At 36.2% G+C, this 20,217-nt stretch overlaps 1 protein-coding gene across 4 annotated transcripts in view; it reads right to left on the bottom strand.

Annotated features, from left to right (window-relative positions):
- Positions 1-672: 672 nt before the first annotated feature.
- The window catches only part of LOC123564807 (Golgi-specific brefeldin A-resistance guanine nucleotide exchange factor 1-like), a 76,395-nt gene continuing 56,850 nt past the window's right edge, over positions 673-20,217 (bottom strand). The window contains exons 25-37 of one of the 4 annotated variants that reach the window (XM_053537429.1): positions 19,622-19,737; positions 18,886-19,283; positions 18,052-18,215; positions 17,126-17,342; positions 15,303-15,493; positions 14,549-14,702; positions 13,325-13,455; positions 12,073-12,174; positions 11,070-11,183; positions 10,614-10,782; positions 10,014-10,133; positions 9,174-9,458; positions 673-3,103 (exon numbers count right to left, since the gene is read on the bottom strand). In XM_053537429.1, the coding sequence (XP_053393404.1) occupies positions 2,871-3,103; positions 9,174-9,458; positions 10,014-10,133; positions 10,614-10,782; positions 11,070-11,183; positions 12,073-12,174; positions 13,325-13,455; positions 14,549-14,702; positions 15,303-15,493; positions 17,126-17,342; positions 18,052-18,215; positions 18,886-19,283; positions 19,622-19,737 (2,394 nt within the window). In that variant the 3' untranslated portion in view covers positions 673-2,870. Of the gene's footprint in view, positions 3,104-9,138; positions 9,459-10,013; positions 10,134-10,613; positions 10,783-11,069; positions 11,184-12,072; positions 12,175-13,324; positions 13,456-14,548; positions 14,703-15,302; positions 15,494-17,125; positions 17,343-18,051; positions 18,216-18,885; positions 19,284-19,621; positions 19,738-20,217 lie in introns of all 4 variants that reach the window. The other 3 variants (XM_053537431.1, XM_053537430.1, XM_053537432.1) reach the window with 3 other exon arrangements.

Below are 20,217 nucleotides of genomic sequence, written 5' to 3'. Positions count from 1 at the left end.
CTTGTATGACCTTCTACCAAGATTGTTTTTGTCAAAAAACATGGCTGCCAGGGGGTGTGGTCACTTTTCTTCTCTGAATCAGTAATAGCTAGAGCCTTGATATTTGGCATGTGATATCAGATTTGTAATGTCTACCCAAATTGTTCAAATTATTGCCCTAGGTTGAAGTGTGTGTGACATGTATATAATATAGGCTAACAGCTCTGTACTTATACAAACACACTTGAAGCCTTGTACACAGGTGACCACTTTAGGGTCAATGACCCTCTTGTTTTCTAGAATTATGGCCCTTTCTTAATTTCACTAAATAGGCCATAGTGAAAAAATTTGATGTGTTCAACCCCTCATACACTTTTTGAAGGAATGGATTTGCTCAGATGCACAAACATGAATATGACCATAAAGAATGGCACAGTATGTGGAGGTATTCTTGTCCTATGGATACAATTCTAGTTTCCCACTTAGTGCACTGGAATACAGTTGAACTTCATTTACTCAAACTTGTCGTCAGGTCCTGGCAAAATCCTTAGGTGATCTTAAATATTCAATGGCTCAAACTACTGAAAACTCAAACAAATTTTGCCAGTTCCATTGAGTTTGCGCATAGGAAGTCCAACACTGTATGTGGCCCTGTTGACATATCACCGTGGATTTAAAAACAAAAATATTGCACTACTGTGACAGTTTATTTAAATATCCATAAATAAATTTTCAACAATGACAATATAATCACAATTCAGACAAATAAAAAATCTTTTCATCAACTTAATGTATATAATTACAGCAATGAACATACAGATCAAACACAAACAAGAATATATATACATGTAAAACAACCATTGAAGCTTACTTCAAGAAGAACTACCTATTAGTATGGCCAATATTAATAATATAATTACTATATTTTCTTTGTAACTTTTTCGGTTGCCAATGCAATAAACTGAAACTACATATTTAACCTAGAGCTCTACAGGAACGCGATATATACCCCCATACTATCACTAGTCTGTACAAATATTGTCCAAGGGTCCTTAACTCTTGCAATTCTTGGATCCAAAATGTAACACACGTCTATGCCATGGTGCCCATATGTATGGCAATTCCTTATAAAGTGTGATTTTATTTTTGCAACAAATTTTTAGCAATGGACCAACTGCAGGACTACAAAATGAAACTTCGGTTAGCCTTTAAATATGGAAATATTTATGTCAGCCTTGCCTATCAAACGAGTAAGACTGGCCAATCATGGAAGGCGTAGGTGGAATGGTTAAGGTTGTTGACTTGGAATTTTCCCCCTTATGGATGTAGGTTCTAAACCTCACTTAGGTTTAAGAATTCTTGTCAAGAACATCCAGCTGCCTTATTGAAAGTCAGTAGTTCTACCTAGGAACCCAGCAATGCCTGGAGGGGTACCTGGGGTCTTCCTCCACTAATGAAAGTTGGGGAAAGTTGCATTATGATTTTAATTGTGTCATGTGGCTATAAACACAACAAAATAAATAAATGAAACGGAAGTCATATATTTTTAGGCAGTATGATAATGATTGGTTCTCCTCTCTATTAAATATCAAGGAAATACAAGAACATATTAGTATTAACAAAAACTTAGCACTTTATGTTATTGTTTTAAGTAAGAAATCTTAAAACAACAAGTATATATCACTACTTACAGATGTATAATCTGAAGAGTTTATGAACCTGTAGTCACTCTCAATAACCTCCCCACTTCCCCAAACTGTTTTGTGACCAACCAAGCTACAAGTATGTATAGTCAAACCTCGGGTAAAAGCATAGCCTGACTTGAAAGGTCTGTCAATCTCCCTTTTCTGTTTACCTACCAACTGTGCAATTTTATCTGATATGATAGACCATCTGTTAACATAGTCCTGTCTATATTTTTCTTTGAAAGCATTTTCCCCCAAAACTGTCACTTCTTCAAAGAGATATTTTAATTCAAAATAGTTTATAATGTTATTATTAACTAGTTACCAAGTTTGGGCAATTTTAAATGGCATATTGTTTGTGTTGTCCAGTGTATTATTCTAAACTTACTACAATCTTTATAAAACAGACTGATGCACCTACTTTTAGTTTCAAGTTTAACTCCTGGACCCACAAGTTGAAAAACTGAGATCTTGATGAAGTGATCAGCAAACAATGTAAAATGAGGGACTTACTTTCTAAATCTGGGACCAACAACAACATTTAAAAGGAAAGCAAGCATGTGCATGTGCAAAGCGTAATTGCAAAAACACATGTTCAAAATTTTAATTTTTCAATACTACAACTGCAGGAAACTGAATGATTTTAAAATCCTATTGAGAAAAGCATACCAAACATACAAAATTCTATAAAACAGAATTAAACTATACAGTTTGTGTAATATACAAGTTTCATTATATACATGTACATTATTGCACAAATAAATTAAAAATGGAAACAAAAATATCACAACTCAATCAACCTTTACAACATGACAAACAAAAGAACCATTTAAATTTTTGGTACCAATCAACTACCACAAATGTCAAGATTAGTATCCAGTTTAAGGTCATAATATCAAGGTCGAGAGCTCAAGGTCAAGGTCTTTTACTCACAGAGGTAAGTGAAAGAACATTTTACATGTGTTCAGGTATCTCTATGGGATTCTGCAGCCTTGAATATACTAAATCCCTCAAGTATATGGCTTTTATTTTTGACTTCCCTTTGGAAGTGAAACAAAATGATTAAGATTCAATTATAAATTTTAAAGCAAAAATATAATCAAGTTTTTTTCTGGAAAAAAAAAACAAAAAAAAACTCTTGTAACCATTCTGAACACTTCAAATATAGTTTTATCCTTTTATAGACAATTTTTGATCGTTTCGAGTTTATATTTGATGCACCCTGTTCATTGGATAATTCATCAGTGCTGGATCCCTATGAACTGGACTGCCTGTGTGTACTGGGCTTGAGTGAACTGGGGCAGAATGAGCCGGGCTCAAGTGGACAGGGCTTGCGCTGACAGGACTGGAGTGGGCAGGACTGCCTGTGTTGTTCAGTAAAACTGGTCCTCTGTTATCAGACTGGTTGACTGGCTGCCCTCCGAGGACTTGGGCCCCATCTGAAAAACAAATTGAAGTTTACAAAATGATTAAATTTTAAATTAAAATTTACTCTGAAAACTGTGTGTCCATATGACACTGGTGCCCTCACTTCCTTTCACCATACAGTCACGTGTTACTGACAATACAACACTAAGTTAACTTTCATATAACCTTGGGTTAGGAGTCATCAGAGATGGTTGTGGTAGGGGTGGGGGTATGGATACAAGAAACATAAGATAAAACTGTATTTTTTTTTTGTGGGGTGGGGGGGGGGGGGGGAGGGTGTGGAGAGAGAGAGAGAGAAAGGAACGTAACTGTGAGGGGTTAAATACCAAAATAATATCTCAGGTGCACAACTTTACAAACTGCACAACATTCTGATAAAGTTTCCTGAATCCAGTCAATACTTCTTGAGATACGTGCTACACACCTTTTCAACCCCTCAACTCATTCTTTTTATGCCCCTGAAGGGAGGCATATAGTTTTTGAACCATCTGTCGGTCTGTCAGTCTGTCGGTCTGTCAGTCTGTCCGCAATTTTCGTGTCCGGTCCATATCTTTGTCATCGATGGATGGATTTTCAAATAACTTGGCATGAATGTGTACCACAGTAAGACGACGTGTCGCGCGCAAGACCCAGGTCCGTAGCTCAAACGTCAAGGTCACACTTAGACATTAAAGGATAGTGCATTGATGGGCGTGTCCGGTCCATATCTTTGTCATCGATGGATGGATATTCAAATAACTTGGCATGAATGTGTACCACAGTAAGACGACGTGTGGCGCGCAAGACCCAGGTCCGAAGCTCAAAGGTCAAGGTCACACTTAGACGTTAAAGGTCATTTTTCATGATAGTGCATTGATGGGCGTGTCTGGTCCATATCTTTGTCATTCATGCATGGATTTTAAAATAACTACGCATGAATGTGTGACACAGTAAGACGACGTGTCGCGCGCAAGACCCAGCTCCGTAGGTCAAAGGTCCTAAACTCTAACATCGGCCATAACTATTCATTCAAAGTGCCATCGGGGGCATGTGTCATCCTATGGAGACAGCTCATGTTTACTAAGTCATTGGCCATTACTTTGATCTTGCAGGGTGAATATCTAAACAAAACCCTAGGTGTACAAAATTCACATGCCAAATAATATTCCTATATGGTTTAGTAATTATAGGTCACCGTGGTCCAGTGGATAAGGCATCCGCCTCAGGATCGGGAGGTCGAAGGTTCGAGCCCCATGGGGATCGTTCGTCTGGGGGATGTTTGTCATGGGACTCGTTCCGAAATGGCCAGTTCGTGAGCCGCGAGCTAGTTAAATGAATGGTTACCGACTTCTATCCGCCTGGCATAGTGGTAGGAGTTGGGAGGTAATTGGTATGCACAATAAAGGTGTCTCATAAGCCAAATTGGCTGGCCCTTTCAGTAGGGGTGACACTATAATAAACAAGACCTTTACCTTTACCTTTTTTACTTCTTGAATTGTGTGAAACAATCTTCTAAAACCTTTATGCATATTTTATCACATAATCAAGGACTGTAACTCTGATCTGGCATTTGAAGTCTCAAATAGAACATCAGGGGCACAACTTTACATGCTACATAACAATTCCATAATGTTTCATGATTCTATGTCAAATACTTCAACATACATGCAACACAAACTTTTAGGCCCTTTTAGCATTGGTTTTTCTAAGTCAAGGGCCGTAATTCTTGGCTGGTAAGTCAAATCCCTGACAAAATCCAAGGGGCACAATCTTTTAAACCTTTTTATGCTTATTTGTGTCTTAATCAAGGGCCATAACTCTGGCCTAGCTCAGAGAAATCCACAACAAAACCCCAGGTGCACAACATTACATGCTGATTAAAAATCCAGTAAGGTTTGATGACTCCAAGTAATGTACTTTTTGAGATAAAGTACAAGACAAATTCAGACAGAAAGACATCTGTACAAGGTATTGACAAGGGCAAATCTAAATACCCCACTCCAGTTATTAAGAGTGGGGGAGGTGCACAATAAAATGCTGTATTCTAAGAATGCAAAATAAGAAGCATACTGTAAATAAGACAATTGGTTTTCTGAAGTAGTATGAAAGTGTCATTTTAGTTATCACCTTGCTGAACTATGCCATTTACAGGTGTGCATTTTCCTTCACTAACAGTAAAGGTACTTGTATTTAAAGCAAAACTAACTTTAATCATGTAATGGAAAGGTGGAAAGGATAAGAGTGGCAATATTCCCCTAGTATTAAAGTAAACTTGTGACCACACATAAAAATAAAATTGAAGAAGAAATATGTAATAAATGAAGTATATACTAGATGTGTCCATAGGACACTGGTGCCCACATTTCCCATCACCATACATGGTCCCCAAAAAGAACATCAGGTGCACAACTTCACATGCTATGTAACAATCCTCTCATGTTCTATGACCAGATCAAACACTTTTTGAGATACATGGGAAACAAACTTTTATCCCTTGAATGCATTTTTTCAACTAAGTCGAGGACCATAATTCTGGTCTTGCACAGTAAATATTTTTTTTTTAAGATGTATGCATCACAAACTTTAAGCACTTAATGTGTATTTTTCACTAAGTCAAGGACCATAACTCTGGTCTAGCAGAATAAAATCCCAAGCAGAACACCAGGTGTGCGGCTTCACATGCTAATTAACAATCCTCATTATCTTATGACTGGCACTAAGTAAAATACTTTTTGAGATACATGCGTAAACTTGTATGCCCTTAATGCATAATTTTGACAATCAAGGGCCATAACTGTGGTCTGACGGACAGAAATCCCATGCACAATTTCAGTTACTGAATAATAATCCTATGATGTTTCTTGGCTCTAGGTTAAATGTATTTTAAGACAGGTGCAACAAAATCTTTTATGCCCTATTAAGCATTTTTGACAAAGTCAAGTGCCATTACTCCGGCTGTGTGAAATCTCTTAACAACTTTACAAGCTGAATAGTATTCTATTATGTTTCATAATCCTAGGTCAAATACTTTTTGAGACACAAGTGACACAAACTTTGAAAGTCCTTTTTATGCATATTTTTGGACTAAGTCAAGGGCAATAACTCTGATCTGGCTGTGTGAAATCCTGTTCAAAACACTGCAAAACAAAACATGCTGAATTATTCAGAGTAACAATCCTGTGAGGTTTGATGACTCTAGGTCAAATACATTTTGAGATATGCACAACTAAAATTTGAATGGACTGACAGGGACATATCTATGAGCCCTACAAAAATTTTGGGACAAAAGAATTACTTAATACTTCCACCATTTTTAACTTCTAAATAATATGCAATATAATGGGTTATATCAGTACCACATAAATTGTGCAAGTATACCAAAGTAAGTAAAATTTGTACAATGTGTTACAACTAGCTGATTAGTTTGTATACTATATTAGTACAGTACAGGTATAATGAATCTATTTGTTAAAAATACATTTATATATAGCTCTTTTAGTTTTTAACTTGAAATGCTTTGTTCTAGCACATTATGTTTCAGAGAAATAAGACATGCATATTTGTTTTCCTTTTAATTACACAAGTGCACAAAAATTTATCCTAATAATTTTGGACTTCAGTCATACAGCAGAAACCCAGTATCTCATCTTCCATTTGACTGTCAGATGAGCGTTTGCCTCTATGCCATCACTGTTTTGGTCATGTCCCAATTTTCACATTTTGAGTTATTTAATAGCAAATACAAGGTACATATGGAATTTTATTGGACTTAAATTTTCCTTTAAAGAGAGTTATGGTACTTTACTTACTCTTCAGATGAAATTTTCATGGGACTTACTTATTTTTTTTTAACTAAAGCAAAGTTTGAAGATACCGAGTTTCAACTATTAAAGTTATGTTCAGTGAATTATCTATATTCATTAGAACTTTTATAGTTTTAACTGAAATGTTACTATTACTCCCACACATGCATGTAAATACTCTTATAATTTTAGAAAGAAAGATTTACTAGAAAGTATTTTTCAAAACAATAGGGCCATTACGACCGAACATTGCTCATCTGTGATCCATAGTTTGATTGAACAGTTTTGAAAGAGGGTCAGTAACTTTGTGATGGAAAGGTAGATTTGGTAAAAGATACAGAGCAGACCAATTTGTGATGGATAGAAAGACAGACAACCGATCAAAACAATGTCTCCCCCACAAATTAGGAGACATAACAATGCACCAATTCTTGTTTGCAAGTACTGAAACTCAAAATTCTAACATATTAATTACTTGAAAAAGTAAACAATTCCAATTATTTAACCCACATATCATTACATTTGTGCCACGCTAATGCCTATGATTTTCATTAAGCATTTGAAAATAATATGAAAACGATACAGTCTATTTTCAAAAATAATTACATCTACAAGTTTGATTTTTTTCAAATGAAACTGTAAATATGTATTCATTTTATAAACAAGACTTGAAATATTCAGTATCTGGACATTACCTGGCACAAATATTACCACTGATTAACCTTTAGCCTGCTGGTGGCAAGTGATTCTGCCTTTGCGACCAAGATCAGCCTGCACGTGTGTGCAGGCTGATCAGGGTCTGCACTGTTCGGTATCCAGTTGGTAATTTCAGTGAACACCACCTCGAATAATAATTGGTATTGCCCACAAGAGCTGTCGGATGACAGCGCGCTCGACTATTCGAAGAATTGATTGAAGAATGGGGTCAAAATATTTCCATAGATTTTCACACAAAAGAAAAAAATGGATTAAACAAAAAATGTTCCTGTATTTGTGGATTTCGATTAGTCTTGCACTAAATGGCAATGTGTAACCATGATGGCAAATATGTTAAGTTATATGTTAGGCAAAAAATGAACTTGTATAAAAAATTTTAACTAATTTCCAAGTCCAAAAAGGGTCATAATTCAGTCAAAATAGCTGAAAGAGTTCTGTACACTTGCCTACAGATGGAAATAATGTTGAAATACTAGTGTTAAAAGTTTCAAAGCCACAGTTCAAATAGTTTTGACAAAAATTTCAAAGTCCAAAAAGGGCCATAATTCAGCCAAAATAGTAGTCAGGGTTATGTACTCTTGCCTACAGATGGAAATCATAATTATAAACAAGTGTTTAAAGTTTAAAAGCCATATGTCAAATAGTCTTGACAAAACACGGACACATATGAAAACAGAACCAATTTCCAAGTTCAAAAAGGGCCATAATTCAGCCAAAAAAGATGACAGAGTTATGTACTCTTGCCTATTGATAGAGACTATAATACTAAACAAGATATAAAAGTTTCAAAGCCATATGTCAAACACTTCACACAAAATATAAACTGGTACGAAAAACTTAACCAAGAATTCTATGTCAGAAGGGGCCACAATTCAGCCAAAATGCTTGATGGAGTTATGTACTCTTGCCTACAACTGGACATGGTGATGGTAAACAAGTGTTGAAAGTTTCAAAGCTTTATCTCAAAAGACTTTGTCAAAATGTAGACTGGTACGAAAAACTTAACCAAGATTTCTAAGTCAAAAAGGGGCAATAATTCAACCAAAATGCTTGATGGAGTTATGTACTCTTGCCTACAACTGGACATGGTGATGGTAAACAAGTGTTGAAAGTTTCAACGCTTTATCTCAAAAGACTTTGTCAAAATATGAACTGGTACGAAAAACTTAACCAAGATTTCTAAGTCAAAAGGGGCCATAATTCAGTCAAAATGCTTGACAGAGTTATGTACTCTTGCCTATAACTGGACATGGTGATGGTAAACAAGTGTGGAAAGTTTCAAAGCTTTATCTCAAAAGACTTTGTCGAAATGTGGACTGGTACGAAAAACTTAACCAGGGTGTGACGCCGACGCCGTGGTGAGTAGGATAGCTCTACTTATTCTTCGAATAGTCGAGCTAAAAATGAATTATTTTAGAAATACAGCAGGGTAAAGGTTAATAGCATCCATACAGTTTACCATAAATGTCATGCAGGTTGGCAAGCAAGTCGGCAGGTATCCATAGACCCTCAAGGCATTATGGGATACTACTTAGCTTTATACTTACATGAACCTGCGGGGACACTATATGTATGCCAGTACCTTTCATAAGCTCTGGATTAAGCAGCAGGGGCACGCCCGGGCTCAAGACTGGCTCACTAGTACTTTTTGAAAGACTTGAAACTGTTTTTTCTGACGATACTGTTTTTGATGGACTAGAAGTTGTGGTGGCAATGTGAGAGCTTGGAACTGTGGGTAAAGGCGTATGCAGAAAGTATGAAGCGGCAGACGGCAAGTTTTCTTCTGTTGCTAGGCAACTACTTTCAGCATTACCTGGTGAACTAAGCCGATCATTCTCAGGTGATACATGACTTCCATCGACTGGAGCTTTAGTGATTTAATGAATACACAGCAAAATATTAGAATTTCGAAATTGTTAACTCCTGGCACTTCTCGCACAGGTTACACAGTGTAAAAAGCATTATAGTGAATATACAAGCAATGTAAAATATCTAGTAAATACAAATGTAATTAGTGACCAAAACCAGTTTTCTGATTACCATCATGAATATATGTTTACTTGATTAAAACTGATATGTTTCAGCAGTTATCCAGCAATATCATGCCTGATTATAAAAATAATTTTACATGTAATGAGAGGTTAGCACCCTCCTTTTACTGTGTATACTCACTTTCTTAAGGTCATAGCATCAATTCATTTTTGTAAAGTTTTCCCCAATTCAAAATCCCATTACAAACGATACTGCTGGAGAATGCTCTAGTCTGAATATTATAATAAGTATGATTTTTTAAATATCTTTTTAATTAACAATATCATTATATTGTATACATCTCTTTCTATCAAACTGCTACTCTACTGCATTATTCCAATGCTACTCTGCTATGTTATATGGCTGTATTCACATATATATATATACATACCTTTACCATCTGCCGGTTCAGACGTTACTGCAGGGTCAGGTGTTGTCCCTGACAACAAGGGAGTTGACTCTGGCTCAGGAGTCGGTGTCTCCTCACGATCCATAGCTAGCTTACATGGTTCTATAAGACATAGATCAACTTTTATAACAAGTATTTACAAAATAAGTTCTCTTCTTAAAATTGTGAGAAAAAAAACTCAAACAACTGTAGATGCAAATTTTGGAGAAAATACACCATGTATGAATGAAGTAATTAAACAGTGACCATCTATGAAATGTGGTGACAAAGCAATCTTCAGACATTTATTTCCTCATATCTCTTTATCAAAGAATATGGCTGAGATTACTTAAGTATGAGAAGATGTTGTGGAATGTAAATACTGTAAAATTAGAAATTTCTGCAAGGGATGTTTTATATCTGCTAACTGAAGATGGAAAAAAAACTATTATGAATACAAAAAGTCCTGTATGATAGCAAACTGGCCATACATCATGAACATTCTACCATGAACACCAGTGCCAATTTTAAAAAGCCAAAAAAAAAATTTCATCTGGGAAAAAGATCCAATTTTACAGTAAATCTCATTAACAGAAGTGATACCATGATCAGCTGGCTTGAAGAGTTCCCCTTTGAGATGAGGTAGGAATGTATCGATACGATCCCAGGTGAGACGCCACAGCTGGGAGTCAATGTCATCCCCAGTCTGAAAGATCCCTGCTGTATCCATCACAAGTAACATATTTTTGAGTGACTCGGGAATTGCTTCAGCCTGAAGAGTAGAAAATTTGGAAGTAGTTTTAAAGATTACTACTATAATCGTTTTAAGACAGCATTATACAATACTTTTACTTTGAGTTTATCTCCTTTCAAAAGAAATGTCAATGATTTTTACAACTATTTTTTCCATTTTACTAACGAAACAAGCTTCTAGTAACACAGTAAAGAATATGTGTAGTTTAAAAATCATTATCACCTTTGTTTCCTTTTAACAATGCTCTTGTTAACAAAGAAATTGATTCTCTGAAATATTAACAGTTCACTACATAAAAAATTTACCAGCAGGTCACTTCTGTCCGCATGCATGTATTTATCCATAAAGTCTAAAATAGTAAGCCAAAGTGCCGTAAATGTACTCAAAGACAACAATGGACTCAAATGCTGCAGAAATACCTGAAAATACAGAAAGCAAAGTTGAAGTAGGTATTGTGTATGTATGTTTCGGTTAAGCTTCTTTTTCAGTAATTTTTCAGTCAAACAGACAATGCTGTCTACTTGTAGCAGTAAGCACAATGCCCATCTTTATAGCACTACATCACTGGAACATCACACCATATACACATGACATGATACCCCATCCAGTCACATAATACTGACAATGGGCTGACCAGTCCTAGAACTATCCTCTTAATGCTGAGGGTCAAGTGAAGTGAGGCAGCTAACTGTGCCATTTTTCATGTCTTTTGTATGACATGGCCAGGTAGTGCACCTGCAACCTTCCACACTTGATGAGGGTGCTCTACCACATGGCTACTGAGGCAGTATAAGGAGTTGGTAAATATCTGTATATACTGAAGGATAGTTTGAACATTAAATGATCTCCATGTTACCTAACAAAACTTGTCTTTTGGTTTTATTAGAATCTACTTTGGCTGTAGTATGACAATGAGCAAAATTATTTCAAACTTGCCTCATTTCTATATTCATCCTCCTCACTTTTTCAATGTAACCTGGTTCAAAAAATAGTTCCAGGACACTGTGCTGATATAAATTTTAGACAACAAAACTACAAATAAATGTTTCAATGACAAAACTATAAACACAATATATGACCCTTCAGTTCATTTGCAATTCATTCACTAGGCAGTCAGACACAAACATGGATCACCCACTTGAATCAGAGGTGGAGGACGAATTATTTCAGACACAATGTCTTTTATCAAATTTTCACAGAGAACATACCCCTTTCACGGAGATCAAACTCACTGCTCCATTATCCATAGACTGATGCACTCTCTATTGAACTATGTGGGTAGACTTGAAAATAATTGTATAACCTTACTTTACAGAGAAGAGTAGAAGCTCTCATTCTAGTTTCTTCCATCCCTGAAGGATCCTGGGTATTTATGTTCTCTAACAATTTGGTCAGCAGTGGAAACAGTATCTGAAATGGAAACATTTTTGTTTTTCACATACTGCACGGCGAATGTCCTAGCAACTGCAAATTTGTTATGTTCATGAAACTTAGCTGTTTTTTTTTTTTTGTCCAAATGAAACACTTACCAATTGTCACACCATTAGCAAAAATGGTAATCTGTTAAATCATTTTGAAAACTAGAAATGTGTCCATGGGACACAGATGCCCCCACTACATGACATTAAAATGACAATTTTTTCCCAGGTCAGGGGCCACAACTCCTACAATACTGAATGAATCCGGATGCGAAACCCCAGGTGCACAACTGCACATACTGACCAACATTCAGGAAAACTTTGTTGACTCTAGGTCAAATACTTTTGAAGCTACGCATGACACACGTTAAAATGACCCATTTTTAACTAAGTCAGTGGCTATAACTACTACACGATTGAATGAATCCAGACGCGAAACCCCAGGTGCACAACTTCACATGCTGACCAACATTCCTGTATTCTTTGGTGACTCTAGGTCAAATACTTTTGGAGCTATGCGCGACACAACATTAAAATGACCCATTTTTTACTAAGTCAGGGGCCAAAACTCCTACATGACTTGATGAATCCGGACGCGAAACCCCAGGTGCATAACTACACATGCTGACCAACATGCCTGTAAAGTTTTGTGACTCTATGTCATATACTTTTGGAGCTAGGCACGACACAACACTAAAATGACCAATTTTTACAAAGTCAGGGGCCATAACTTCTACATGACTGAATGAATCCGGACGCGAACCCCCAGGTGCACAACTACACATGCTGACCAACATTCCTGTAAAGTTTTGTGACTCTATGTCAAATACTTTTGGAGCTATGCCCGACACAACATTCTCGGAAGGACGGAAGGACAGACGGAGGGACGGAAGGATGGAAGGACAGACAGACGGACAAGGGCAAATCTATATGCCCCCTCCCCCCAAAGTGGGGGCATAAAAATAATGTTCAAAACAAAAATTAATTAGAAATATCATGAAAGGAAATAAGGAGAAAGTTCCAGACAACTTTAAGTTTTGGGTACAAAAAGATGATTGAAGAAACTTCTATCACAATCCGTAAGGTAAACCATATCTTATTTTGAGTACTTCCAGTATTATATATTTACTGAATATCTTTACCTTATTGAAGCAGGCCTCCCATTCTACAGCAGACAAGGTTTGAAGGTCATGGACAAGCAGTGCTCTCTGTAAATAGGTCAAAGCTTGACCTCTGACCTGTCGTCTTGCATCACAGCATAGCCTGGCAATACCTGTCAATACCATTACACTAGTAATACAATAACTACTCTATCCTTTTGAAAGTGCTATCAGTAGAGAAATATCTTACAATCACTTAGTAACTTCGAGCATCTGTTGTTTTTTTTTTTATTTTCCCGACGAAACTTTTTTTAACAGATTGCATGAAGTAATAAAAAGTTTATACTATTTACACCATTAGCAGTTTAAGGTTCAGCCTTTGACCTTTACAAGTGTTCAGTACAATGTGTTTTGTTTGTCATCAGAAATACTGAGAAATCATGATTTTCATGAATGAACCTAGAAATGAAATGTACTGTAATGACAAAATGGAAGCTCCAATATATCCTATCTTGAAATCTTGAAATTCATCAATTCATTTTTCCATAAAATATTTTTTCTCACAAAAAACTATGAAATTCTATGCAAGTGAAATGATGTGATTTTCAAAGAATAATGATAATTGTAGCAAACATAAATTGAAGTTGGAGCAAATATGTCTTATTATTTTATGTTTTCCAGTGAATTATAGAGTTTTCTCAGTGAAATAAAAGTGATAATCCACAGTTTTGAAACAGTAGATTATCAATTTTATTTTCACTGTTTTTGCCGAACTAGTTCCGGTCCTCCGTCGCAATTGAAGTCAAATTGTATACCGGGCGTTATGAATACCGGGGACCATAATGACGATGACGTCGTTAAAATGACGTCATTTGTGTTATGCTTTCTGTTGATCTTTCCCGCGATTTTCGACATTTTTATAAATTACGCAACAAAAATAGAGTTTTACACATAAAATGAAAAGAAAATTTGCTTGTTTCAGTGTAATATCAATTTAATTTCACTCGTGAGCACCAAAAAAAAGTCATTTTCACTCGTGGCTACGCCACTCGTGAAAATATCAAATTTTGATGCTCACTTGTGAAATAAAACTGATATTTCACTGAAACAAACAAATATCCTCTATATATCAGAAAATGAAGTGAGTGAGTGAGTTGGGTATTATGGCGAATCGACACAAAATCATCATATATCGCTGAGGAGAAACATGGAAGTCACATGAAAGTCACAATAAATATGTAGTCAATTACATGTACTAAAACTGACCTTGTAAAAGTGGGCACCAACATTTGATCCAAAGGGACCCAGATCCAGCATCTACTATAACCTGTTCTGTATCAGCACGATCGTGGCTCTCCTCTGCCCATGAGGAATATATACTGTTAGCACGGGTATGCAATGTGTGCATCAGATCTAACAACTGAAAGTAAATATACAAATTGTTAACTGGTCATGTTTTAAGTCACATTTACACTGTTTAGGTCATGAGCCAAGTATGGTTGAACTCACAAGCGAGGGGCAAGTGACTGAAATGAGAAACCAAATTGCTCACGAATGTCCCACTCAACTGTAGATCTTCATTTGTCATAAAATGACCTGATTACCTTTCATCAATGCTTAGAAATATTTTGTCAAGCTGATAGTTTTACCACAGTTGTATGTGGTATAAGCCTTTAGGAATCAAAATCAAAAAGGCAGTTATTAAAACTGTAAGGTCTATAAGAGGTAATGAAACTTCTGTACGGACCATCTGGTCTACTCATGTAATGGCACAGAGGTTATGTTTTCAATTGACATTATCCATTTTAAATAGAACATCTTTGGAACAGTACTAAGTGTATTTGTCACAACAGGAAGCTCTGGCTTGTGACAATGATTCCAATTTTTTTCACTTGTAAGAAGTCTTAAACTTTTGTCTAAACTCAGATGTGTTTAGAAATTAAAGAAGACTTTAGGTAAGCAAAAAGTAATCTATTTTGGACATTTAAATGCTGTCAAACTATTCTAATCGGAAGTTTACCTGTATGGAAAGCGAATGGAGTTCAGCATCCAATCCCTCTGCTTCATTCTCCTCATCAGAACTTGTTGTCATCTGAATCTGACTCGGTGAAGAATGGGATTTTTTCATACGTGCAGCTGCTTGTTTCTTCTGTTTATATTTAGATTTTCTATCTTTTGAATGTTTTGGCGAAACCGTTACTTTTTTGTGACCTGAAAATTAAAACAATTTGTTTGCAAGTACCTAAATTTTCCAAGAAAGCAGTATGTAGGAATGGTACAACTCTGGCACCCACCTTTACTTTGGCAGGTGACAACTGTACAACAAAAATTACTTGTCCTTTTAATCAGTATTGAAGAAACTGTTGTCTCTGTCAAATATATACATATATTTAAAACATATTACATCAGTAAAAGGATCAACGTCTAAAATGCTTTTCAGGTTTGCATTACCATCATATTTTCATCTTCTTCCTAACACATGCTTCACTAGCAGGAAAGTTGAACAAGAGGGTCATGATGACCCTATATTGCCCATATATTAAACCTGGCCTTGGAATCATCAAGATAAACATTCTGACCAAGTTTTATAAAGACAGGGTCATAAATGTGGCCTCTACAGTGTTAATAAGCTGTTCCTTTGAAAGGTAACCTTTTTTTGACCCCACATGACCCAGTTTCAAACTTGGCAAAGGAATCATCAAGATAAACATTCTTACCAAGTTTCATGAAGATAGGGTCAAAGATATTGCCTCTAGAGTGTTAACAAGCATTTCCTTCGATTTAAGCAGGTGACCTACTTTTTGAATGCACATGACCCAGTTTCGAACTCTGGCTAAAAATCATCACGATGAACATTCTGACCAAGTTTCATGAAGATATGGTCATAAATGTGGCCTCAAGAGTGTTTACAAGCTTTTCCTTTAATCTGACCTGGTGACCTAGTTTTTGATCCCATATGACCCAGTTTTGAATAAGGCACAGGAATCATCAAGATAAACATTCTGACCAAGTTTCAAGAAGATAGGGTCATAAATATGGCCTCTAGAGTGATAATGAGCTTTTCCTTTGATTTGAACTGGTGAACTAGTTTTTGAACCCACATAATCAAGTTTCGATCTTGGCCTAAAGATCATCAAGATAAACATTCTGTTCAAGTCTGTATCAAATCAAACCATAAATGAAGTCTCTATATGGCTGCAAAAACCAAAATAGCAATTTTTGGCCCTTAAGGGGCGTAGGATAACTCTGGAACCCATGACTGGATCTGGCCAGTTTTCGAAAGGAACTGAGACATTATGCCAATACAAGTTGTGTGCATGTTTTATAACCATCAATTGCAAAATGTGGTCTCTATCTTCTTCATAAGCCAGAAAAAGCAAATTCTGGCCCTTAACGAGGCCATAACTCTGGAACCCATGACGGGATCTGACCAGTTTTTGAAAGGAACAGAGATATTATGCCAATAGAAGTTAATTTTAAGTTCAATAAAAATGAATTGCAAAATTTGGTCTCTATCATGTTCACAAGCCAAAAACAGCAAATTCTGGCCCTTTAAGGAGCCATAGCTCTGGAACCCATGATGGATCTGGCCAGTTTTCGAAAGGAACAGAGAAATTATGCCAATACAAGTTGTGTGCAAGTTTGATTAAAATTGATTGCTAAGTATGGTCTCTATTGTGTTCACAAGAAACTGTGGACAGATGACAAACAAAGGGAGATCATAATAGCTCACCTTGTTACTACATGACAGGTGAGCCAATAAAAAAAGAGAAATTTTAAGTAACAGTTCACTTGAATTTGATTTGACCATAGTAGTTTACAAAAGCCAAAACTGAAACTCACCCCCATTTAATGAAGCCTCAGCAAATGCTCTTATTGCATGGACACAGCTTTCAAAGTTGAGTGGTGTGACATGTGCCGCGTCTCGTACCAGGAATGACAAGGTCTCAGAGGATTTCAACAGAGATTTACTATCACAGATTTGTACATGCTCGTTCAGTTCAATACTATATTGATTCACTGGTGTAAGTTTCTTATATGGCTGCTCATCTTTATTTACCTGCAGAGAAAATACAACATTTTGCAGGTTTCCATGTTTATTATTTATAGTACAGTAGATCTAAGATACTGCTAATTCAACGCTACAGGTAAATTGCCTTCCTTAAGTTTTGTTTTATGTACGTGTTGAAAGAAAGGCTGATGACAGAAATATGAAAAATGAGGAAGTTTTAATTCATTCATGAAACACATCAACTTATTTATAATAACAATTTTAAATATTTTACCACCAAGCATACAAAACTAGATGCATGTGGGCATCATGTCGAGCCCGCCCTTTAACCCCTAACTCTAACCTGGACCTTTAAGATATAGTCCATCTCACCGAGTTAAACATTCATGCCAAATATAAACAAGATTCCTCAATAAATGTCAAATTTAAGGGCCGGACAAGATTTGACATGACTTTTGACCTCCAACTGTGACCTTGACCTTTGAGGTAACTACCAGGAGTTTGCGCAAGACACTTCGTTTACTGAGATTAACATTCATGCCAAATATAAACAAGATTGCTTCATGCATGTCAAAGTTATGGTCCGGACAAACAAATCCAGATGGATGCACATACACCGAACAGCCATTTGGACAAAGTTCTATGTCTTCGCTTCTGCAAGTGGGCTTGAAAATAAACCCCACAACATATTTCTATGAAAAGTGGATATTTCTAGACCTCAGAATCATGTTTATTACGTTAAAATAAAATTGCTTACCAGCATCCAGCTGCCATTTTCAGGTACTGCCCGCACCTCGAAGTCAGCAGGCGTGGTTCTATTACGTGACTGGGTCTCCAACTCACTGTCAGAGGTGTATCCCCTGTCAGTACCTCCAGATATCACACTACTATTACTGGGTAGTTCACTGTCACTTTGAGCACCTGTAAAATACATAGAGTGAACATCACTAGGAAAACTACAATATGCTTGTTTTACAGAATGCTGCTCTGCAGAGTTAAATATACTAACAATCTAATGGGAATGAAGCTATTTCTGTAGCTTTTTTGTCAGTTCTTAACATTAAACTGACACTAGCATAGGCCACTTGGTGATTTTCAGCTTCTCGTCTTGAGGGAAGACCCAGGCGCACCCTAGCATTATTTATGATAAGTGCAGGCACCTAGGTAAAACCACTGGCCTTCAGCAAGTGGGCTGGATATTTTCTCACATGAAAGAATTCTACATCCCATGTGAGGTTTCAAACCCACAGTGGTGAGGGATGAGTAACTATAAGTTAGCCACCTTAATTACATGGCCAGAGAAGCCCCTCTGCCTTTGTAGAGGTGTTAAAGTAAGGGTTGTGTTAAACAACAAAGGTTATATTATATAAATCTAAAGTTAATGTCTTATTAACCCTCTTTTTCTCTCAGATTCAGTATTTTCCTTCTAAGAACTAGTAGTTATTCAAATTAATGGTTACTTCCTTGTTACAATGTTCTAATTTTTGAATTATTCCTCAACTTGGAAACACATTTTTTCGATGAAAAGTTAGAAAAAGTTAGGAAAAATTAAAATTGGTCTAAATTCTTGGTGTATTTCTATCACACGTACCTGCTTCTATAAGACCCTCTGTAACATTAACTCCATTATTCACTTGTAACACGGGTGGAGGATTCACTCCAGCACCAACAACCTCTAAAAGCATAAATAACGTGTACCAGTCGTGACTGGAATGAATGTTTGCCGCGTTTGTCCTTAACAAGTCATGTAATCCGTATGACACCTGTTCACTGATGTGAAAATCATGTATCACTAGCGGTTTCATCATTAACAGAATCTGTATGGAAGACAGCACCTGTGGTGCTACTTCTTCTCGTCGTAACAGTCTTATTGATATACGTAAAAGTCCAACAACTACTCGTTCCACCATGAACGTGTGTTCTGTGGCATTCACTATCAAACTATAAATATGTTCACGCACTGACTGCCATATTGGGGTAACTCTGTCCCTGAAAGAAAAGATAACCCATTGAATGCCAAATTGGGAATGTAATCATAGCATAAAGCTTACATGACATATTTTATTATTAAAAGTTTTGTCAGAGGGGTAATGAAATGTTAATAATGGTGATTAAATTTGCTTTTGAAAAAAAAATCTAACAGTTCAAGAGAAAAATATTAATCGAATAATTATGTTGTCCAACTGGTGTTAATTTCTAATCATGACATTGCAAAATTAGTCCTGAATTCCATTTTTTATAGCCATATATTGAGGGCTGTCAAATAAAACTGGTTTAACTCAATAAATTGTTAAAGACCTCAATATATATCCTGACTAGACACAAACCTGTTTTGAAGTATACAAGTAATAAACTGTTCAAAGAAGAAAACAGCAGCATCTTCATCATAAACTGTTCCCATAGAATCATGAGCTTCCATTCCTTGTGATGCAAATATCAGTGCCTGAAATATAAATAAAACACTATGAGCAGAGACCTAAGTAACATGTATTGTCAAAATATTTCTAAATACACAGTAAAACTGTATTAATCCTAAAAACTAAACATAACATGCTGAAAACAGCCTAGGGTACCATACTAAATAGCAGCCATTCTGCTGACCTATCCACAGTGTGGATTCAAGGGTGGCTTGGGTTTGCAATATGTGACTTTGGTTGTGCATGATATGCTCAATGCTCCCTTGAATCACAAGTGGTGGTGGTTATGACTGTGACAGATCTATTTGATGCTCCATGTGATTCTACTACTACTTTTATCTATTGAATTTTTTTCCTTAATACCGTTACCTTTTAGTACAGCACAGGAAAGACCAAACAAATAAAAACATCAAGATTCTGATGGCTAATGCTCATTTTACTGTCTTCATTAAGTATTTATTAGCTGAAAGAAACTTCATTCATTAAACATACATATTCAAAGATAA

This window comes from Mercenaria mercenaria, chromosome 2 (assembly GCF_021730395.1).
Source record: "Mercenaria mercenaria strain notata chromosome 2, MADL_Memer_1, whole genome shotgun sequence".
NCBI classification, from domain to species: Eukaryota; Metazoa; Mollusca; class Bivalvia; order Venerida; family Veneridae; genus Mercenaria; species Mercenaria mercenaria.
This window is presented reverse-complemented; position numbering and strand designations above follow the sequence as displayed.